Below are 8,670 nucleotides of genomic sequence, written 5' to 3' on the forward strand. Positions count from 1 at the left end.
ACGCACACCTGATGTTCAAGGTTGAAATTTTGAACTCTTGAAGTTTATTGTTATCAACAATAGTAAAACACTGCTTCATCACAAAAATACTGCTATATTTAAGATGACTGTAATGACATAATTTCAATTTCCTATTAGATTGTAATTTGTGCTCCTATATTGCTTGGGTGCTTAGCGAACTTGGTATCAAAGCTTAACCATCTACTCATGGGAAGATGGTGATCCATACTCCGTGTATTGAGTAGATATTATCAAAGTTTACTAACTAAAAAGTCTATGGTCTCTAATGCATATCAGAAGAGATATATCAGATACTACAGCAAACATATGAGTAGATATAATAGAAGTAGAGGCTTCAACAAGAAAACCTTACCTTGGCTATCACCCTCTGATAATCAGCTGCTTGGCCACATTGTAGTCATTAGTCAATATGAATTTCCTTCATGTTGAGTTAGCTTCAACTCATGGAAACCTGACTGCAGACATGAAAAAAAAATTGCCGTAAACATTACAGGTGTAGCTGACCTGAAAACCATTCTCATTTCTTGAAATTCTGCAGGAGCGGCTACTACACCTGCCAGTAAGAGATAGCCTCATTTCCAGATAAAACCAAAAGACGGCCACATAACCATGCTTTACCTTTAAAGTTTTCAGCTGAACTAGATACCAAGATAGAACGGTCGATGCAGTTACCAAGGCAATCAATTTCATGCTTTAATGGTGTTAGATAAGAATTAATATGAAAACATGGACTTATATGATCCAGTTGATGTTGCAGATTGAGCACACAATCTTGTGATAATTCTGAAGCATCACCCTTTGGACAACCTACAGATGGTATTACAAATAAAAGTTTCACCCCTTGCATAAGAAAATCTTCAAACCAAATATCAAATTCTTTATAATACTCAAAGTAACATCACAGAAATATCATACACCAAAAAGCATTAAAGACTTTCTTGATCTGGATGCAACGAATAAAACTAGCCAATTGTATTCAACATGTGAGCATATTAGATTAAAGATTCATCATAATACAACCTCATTCTCTGTACCCTGTACAGTTCCATGAGGACTATCTATTGCCTTTCAAGACAAAAGAGCAAAAGAAGACAGGAATAAGGAGCAAAATATCATGCTTTTCATACAACGGAACTTTCACAAAACATCCTAATGTTTGTTCTCTTCTAATACACCATTTTCAACTCGGTTGTCAAATCCATGATAAGGAACTTCAATCATGGGCTTTGGGAGTGGACGACCTTCAAATTCTGTGGGAAAACATTCAAAATCAGGACCAAAGTTGAATTTCACCACACAATTGGGTTGATTAGGAAGGGTATACATTGATGCAGCAGGAAAGTATCGCCCACCAAACAAATCCTTAAAAGCAATGCCCTGACACATCCCATTCTTGAAGAAGGATATTTCACTTCCTGCATTATAAACAAATTTACAGTGGTAAGAGATCGATCTCTTAACTTACAGATACTGATATATTATTCATTAACGGATTTCGAAATTTCTATGTAGAAACTCAACAAAATCAAACAAAGAAAGGAGATTATGGTTAAACACCTAGCCTCCTGTCCATCAGGTTAATGGTTATAAGAACTGGTTGAGGCTAAATTGCCACAAGCCTTAACTCCAGACACAAATGACTATAAACAGCAAAATGTTTCTGTACACGTACAGCAAAGATAAATATAAATGAAGCACGCATAATCAAAAGCTATTTGCAGGCAAAAAGTCGTACAGTTTCCTATTGTAAACGCTAGAGTTCCCCAGGCATTAGTGGCAAAAAAACAGAAAAGGGATCATATTTAAAACTGAATATCTAGAGCCTAGAGATGAGACTATGAGAGTAGTATTACCAAGCCGTGGCTACACCTCAATAGATTATTCTTCTAGCAGGGAAGTGGTTAGAAATACGTTACTCCAAATTTCAAGTCGAGCAAGACAGCTTATTCTTTAACATTCAAATTATCATAGTCCACCTAGAGCAGAGAAATGGGTCACTCTAGTTGGGTCTAAATTTAGTCATATTTGTGTTATGACACATTGGGTCTTCGTCCGGGTTATCTCAAAAAAAGTCGGAGTTGAAATCAGTTTCAGTTCGGGCCAGAAACAACGTGCCTTATTTCTGGTGCAGTATGGTTTGGGTAACTCAGCTTAGATAATCGAGTAGTTACTAGTCCATCCCTACGAGGTCACAACTTAAGAGTAGTACTACAATTCTTCCATAAGTCACACCCAGCCATTTTATAAAAAATACAGCAGTGAACCTATTGGTGCAATCATAAACCCGTCTTCCTCACCTGGTAATAAGCTCTAATATGACAATCTACATATTCTATTGTCATTCATTGCATAACACTCATATGCCATGAAATTCATCGCATTCTTGTATCTTATTTCTTAGCATCATTCATCATATCTCCATCTGACAAATGTGCCACAAAAGACTTTACAGCCACAACGGGCTCCAAATATAAGAAACAGTTCCCATTGCACAAAAAATTTACAAGCACATATTGACAAATGGCCACAAGAGAATTACAGCCAAACAACCACAATCTTCAGTGAAATAGAACCTATCAATTCATATTATGTTTAGTCTCCTTGCATCAGCTTCATCTCTTTAGCAATACAATCCAAGTTTACCTCGCATTCTGTGGTATATGATGTAGAGAATTGCATGGAGATCTTAAAAGTTAAGACCTTGCTTGCAAAACGATCACATGTAGACAAAGGCTAACTTCTTATAATCCAACTTAAGGGAGCTTCTCTTATCATGTGTGCTTATCGGATCCATGTTCCAATTGAGAAAAAAGCACAATGTTGCTCACATGAATGTGGGCGCAGCTAAAGCTTCTCTGGAGAGTCTCCAAGCATCACAATATGGCCGAGAAGGCATAATGGAAAACTGCGCTCTTATTGGAGGTACATCTAACTCATATTAAAGCAAGCAGATCACTTAGTGACACTAGAATGTAACAACCTTACCCTTTTTGCATGCGAGATACCATAACAAACATCACAACTATGTTTTATGCCTTTGGCAGATTGGGGAAGTACTTAGCATACTGATGCACAGAGTTCAACTATTTACGAAACACAGGACAATAACTATAATTGGTTAGTTAAGTCTTAGTATTAAAAATCCTGATTCAAACTACAACAGCAATCCATCTTTGCATTGCACAAGAGCAGTTCAAACTACCATATAAATTTCTACAAACATTATTCTCAGTTCATCTTCAACCTATACTTCTGTAAAAATAACTACTTTTTAGAGTCTACATGCTAAAACAAAAACAAAAACAAGAGCAACCAGAATGCTTGATTAAAAGATGCAACTCACCAGGAATAATCTTTGGGGGATCCTCCTTAGGGTCCGGGGCACAAACATACTTCTGCCCCTTATACCAAACTAAGCGAGGCGGTTGTGGAGCATACAAATTCCCATCTGGCAAATTGATATAAAACCCAATAACATCACCTTCTTTATAACCTTCCTCTCCATACTTCTCCCTCAATGCCTTGTGTATCTTACTCCCATCAATATCCCTATACCCGAAACTATTCCCATCATAACCCACCGGAGCTTGCAAGTCTCCTTTCTCCGTCGACCACCCCAACCTCGTATGTCCACTCTCTCCTAAACTAACCACTTTGATCTCAAAATACCAAGCACCTTCACTCACCCCTCTCGTCGCCCTCACCATTCTATACCCTTTACAACTCCCAGCACTCAATCTATCCTCACCTAATTCCACCTTCTCCGCCTTATAAACCTTTGAAAGACATATCTTCAACTCCGGAGAATCATCATTCTTATCAGGAAACCTCGGAATCGGAGTGATCAACACTGTGTCCTCCGATTTCGGGGTAATGGCATTGCTATTGTTATTGCTATTGTTATTATTATTATTGTTCTTAGACTTCTTCTTCCCTTTCCTCGACGTCGTCTTCGTCCACACATTGTTCCCTTTAGTCTTCTTCTTAGACTTCTTACTACTCCCACCACCATTCCCATTCCCATTCCCATTAATCGGTGCCGTTTTCGGCATCACTGGTGAATCTGATGGATCACTTTCAAAATTGGACAGTAATTTCTGCTTCTTTGAAGGTGGGTCTTCCTCTTGCTCTTGTTCTTCTTCATCCCCCAATAATTTCTTTTCTGGATTTTGCTCATCTTCAGAAATTGAATCAGATGAGACATCTTCTGACCCTAAAGTTTCGGACTTGATAGTCGATTGCGTCGGATTCTCAGATGACTCCACAACCATTTGTTCGGGCTGATATTCGGGTTCATGGGTAGAGATTTTCGGGCTTGAATCTAAATTAGGGTTAGGGTTAGGGTTTGAAACAACAATGTCATTATTTTGGGATGAATTGGCTTCATCAGATGGGTCGTTTTTTTCGGTTGCAATGATTTCAGGAATTGGGTTGTTTTCAATTGGGGTGGTTTCATTAGGTGAGATGTTTTCTGGGTCATCTTCTTCTTCTTCGTCTTTGTATGTGTTCTGCAAAGTGTCCATTGTAGAAGAGAGAGAGAGAGGGGGGGGGGGGGAAGAAGAGGAGAGAGAAATTAGGGCTTATGAAATTGCGAGGGAAAATTGAAAGAGGGTTGATTTTAGGGTTTATCGAATTGGTTTTTTGTCCTACTGCGAGGGAAAATACTTGAGAGAGTAGATAGGAGGTTAGGACTTAGGAGATTATCAGCAGTTTAGCACATCTTTTACCAAATCATCACTAGTTATGGAGTAATTTATGACGATATCTATAAAGCTCATCTTTATTACTTCCTCCATTTCATATTACTCGATACACTTCTCAATTCACGAGAATCACGACTCGTAGGCAATTTTTGGAGAAGAGAGAGGTAGAGAGTAAAAAGAAAAGGGACACATGTGGGAGGAGAGAGATAGAGAGAATTTATTGCCCAAAAAAGAAATGTAGCAAGTAATGTGAAACTTCCCATAATGGAAAGTGTAGCGAGTATTTTGAAACGGAATAAGTATCTCTATTATATAAGGGAAGAGGGGAGTTATGGTGTCCTCTTTTGAACTGATTATTTTGCCCCCTTTCCCTTTCTAAATTACAAAAGGAATCTCAAAATTATAATCGGAACTCAAAAAAACTATCGAAAATTAATTAACACTCACTCACAAATCACTTAAAAGAAGAAACTTTACAAATCACTCATACAATTAAGAAAATCATGTTATAAAAATCACGCAAATCACTCAAATAATCAGGAAACTTTATTAAAACAAAAAATTAACATACAAAGTAAAACTAATAACCTAGAACGTCAATACATACAAAAACATTTACTACAAAAATTTACTTACAAATCACTGTTCTCAAGAACCATTCACAATTACATACTCACACAAGTTACCTATAAACACAAATTTGAGAAAAACATAAGATTTTGACGGTGATATAACACATTCATCCATCGGCAATTTGCGAACTTCGAAAAAGGTACATAATTCTTTTAACCTTCAAAATTATTTCACATTAGTTGAAATAAACAATAGCAAATTAGTTAACCGTTATGTAGTTAAAAAAATGGAGATGACAACAATGAGTTAAAAAAGGGCTTTTATACAATCAGACTTAAATTTAATTTATTTTCATATAAAACAATTTTAGTTTTTTCTAAAAAATGCCAATATTAAATTTTGCCCATAACTTTTGCAAAAAGTCCATGTTCAGAAATAAATTTTGAAAAACCAAACAATATCAAACTTTTTGCGAACAATTTTTTGCAAAAATCCTTTTTCAGAAAAAAAAAAACTAAATTAATTTGCGAAAAGTAACGATTTTTGTTTTTCTACAAAAAAAATCCAATATCAAATTGTGTATGAAAAAAATCAAAATTTCATTTCAAATATAATTGAAGCTCAAAGTGTTAAAATTAGAAAAGGATAAAAATTGAAACGATGAAAATTTTTAAATATCAATGTGTGCAAACATAATTTAGAAGTTAGACAAGGAAAAAAAATGGAAGTGTATTTGTAGTGAAATCATAATTTAGAAGTTAGACAAGGAAAAAAAATTATTTACTTTTTCATAGTGTTTCCTATATATAATGAAACATTTACATATATTTGGACCTGGCCTATCTCTTTCTATTAAGTATATAATAGCGATTACTTATCAAGGTAAAAAGGTTTATGTAAAATATCATTCAAGAATTAAAGTACAACATATTTCTATCATATAAGGGAAGGGGGGGCATTGGTGTCCCCAAATGAAGATACTATTTTACCCTTTTTCCTTTGTAAATTACAAATTCACTTACAAACCAAAGGGAGATTCAAATAAAAATACTGGAAATAAAATTATAACAATCACTCACAAGTCAAGTTAAATCATAGAATTGCATAATTTACATTATACAAATCACTAAAATGATGAAACTTTACAAAAACCAAAAAAATAACTTACAAACTACAACCAATACACTACAACGTCAATACATACTCACAAAAATTTGACTTGAAATCCAAGTGTCCACTTTCTTCACAATACATGAAGTAGTGCACTTAATTTAAAAATCAACTAAAAAATTATAATATTAGAAATCATAGATAAATTCAATAAAATTTCTATTTTGTTCATAGAATTTTGACCTTGAAAAGTTAAAAAAAAAGAGACTGGTGAGAGACTTAAGTGACAGAGACTAAACCAATTAAATTTTGTAACTAAAAATAATTATACTTTGTAAGTCTAATGTTCAAATTTTGACTTTTACATAAGTCGAAAAAAATCGAGTTTCTCCCTTGAAAAGAATTCAAGCACGCATCGCGTGTAAAAAATGCTAGTATATATATATGGCAATGTAGGGTAGGATATTAAAATAATAGAAAAAAAGAAGATGATTAATTGTTTCAATTAAATGGAAAATGGGAAAACGGAAAAAAGAAAAAAAAATACCTCATTTCAACTAAACATCAGCTTTTTAAAAACAAAATGCAAAAATAGTTCGCATTCAACGAGCATATAAAGTTAGTTAATTACATAATTAAAAGTTTAAAACTTCTACAATTAGTTTTGAATTTCAATGCAATTATTTAGAAATATTGTTGTATTCGGAAAGGGGTTTTCAAAACAAAACTACAAAAGTCATTTAAGTTGGTTTCCCTCCCAAATTTTCCTCGTGAATAAGTTGATTTCTTCATATAGTATCTCATAGACGCATCAAACTTTAATAATTGATTGCTTAAAAACAAAAGTAATTAGGTGGGACTCCTATTACTTATTTCTGTTAGATAATGATCAAAAGATGTTTGCTTTAAAAATCTTAATTTTATTTAGTTAATTACCATTTTTTAAATAATTAAATTAGATAACATTATCATTAAATGAAAAAATGAATATTGTTCGGTACTACTCAGTTTTGTACAAATTATTTTCCCCTCATTATTTTGGATTGAACGTTATCATATGTGTCAATTGTCATATTGGTAGTCTCTTGTAGAAGTTAGTTTAACTTAACAAAAATAAGTTTGGCAGTATGAATAAAAATAAAATGAGGGTTTGTTCTACTCATCATAAAACAACTCAACTGAAATGAATTGTATTAAACTGAATTTTATTGGAATATTTGGAACTGAGCTGAACCGAACTAATTGCAACTGAATTTAAATGAAATAAAATGAATTGAAATTAAGCTGGAAACAAATGGCCATGAGTCAAATTCAACAAATAAAAAGTCAAGTATAGCAATAAGTTTGAGGTAGGCAAAATAGGGGAGAGATTCACTAAAGAGTTTCTTAAAATGAAGATGATGAGAAATACTAATGGACATATTTTTCGTATTAGATGTACATAATTTTTGAAACTAATATGCATATTTTAGTTTTCGAGACAAAAAAATATTTTCTCTTGAAAAAAAAAGATACATATTTTGCCAAAGAAAATGCACTTGATAGTTAAAGATATTCATTACGTTAAAAAATATATACAAGTTTTGGATTTTAAAAAATATGCATAATAAATTGTTTTCATGTTAAAATCTTCTTATTGACTTTATATTAAGCAAAATACAAGGAAAGTTACAAAAATTAACTAAAGTTCAACAAAATTAGATAAAGTTTGGCAAATTAGTCAAAATAAGTTAAGTTGAACAAAAGTAGTTAAATTAAGTAAAAATAATGTCCGAGGCACCGGAAATACAACCAAACGAAGAGACAGGGACATGATGACCTGGAAAAGAAGCTGAAAATCCTGGAGTATGACATCATCTGCACTAACCAGCACTGCTGCATCGTGCAAGCGGATGGCACATGAAAAAACGAAGGGAAAGGAATAGCTCAATAGGTATAGGGTAGAAGGCAGATCAAGAAAATTGTGTGCTTTTCGAAGGTAACGACAGTCGACAGGGTCATGGCATCGCCTGTAATTCAAGCGGAGGCGTACGCTCTTCTAAAAGGACTTATGGAAGCAAATTGGCCGTGGATAAATGAACTAAAGATCCTTCTGAACTCTGCACAACTCATTTACATGATCTTGTTACTAGGGAGTAAGTAGGAACCAGGTCTACGAGACCCATGACTTAGTTGTTAAGACAAGACAAGACCGACTATGTTAGTTTTAACCTTTACGTGATCTTGTTGTAAAAAAAAAATGAAAATAATGTAACTTAAGAAA

At 33.8% G+C, this 8,670-nt stretch overlaps 1 protein-coding gene across 1 annotated transcript; it reads right to left on the minus strand.

Moving 5' to 3' along the window:
* Nucleotides 1–969: 969 nt before the first annotated feature.
* On the minus strand, nt 970–4,737 carry LOC104890024 (protein TRAUCO). Its single transcript, XM_010675381.4, has 2 exons — nt 3,365–4,737; nt 970–1,436 (listed from the first exon to the last, which is right to left on the minus strand). Exons 1-2 carry the CDS (start codon nt 4,542–4,544, stop codon nt 1,171–1,173), a joined length of 1,446 nt encoding a protein of 481 aa, XP_010673683.2. The 5' UTR covers nt 4,545–4,737; the 3' UTR covers nt 970–1,170.
* Between the last annotated feature and the right edge of the window lie 3,933 nt (nt 4,738–8,670).

Source organism: Beta vulgaris, chromosome 4 (genome assembly GCF_026745355.1).
Source record: "Beta vulgaris subsp. vulgaris cultivar EL10 chromosome 4, EL10.2, whole genome shotgun sequence".
Classification (NCBI taxonomy): Eukaryota; Viridiplantae; Streptophyta; class Magnoliopsida; order Caryophyllales; family Amaranthaceae; genus Beta; species Beta vulgaris.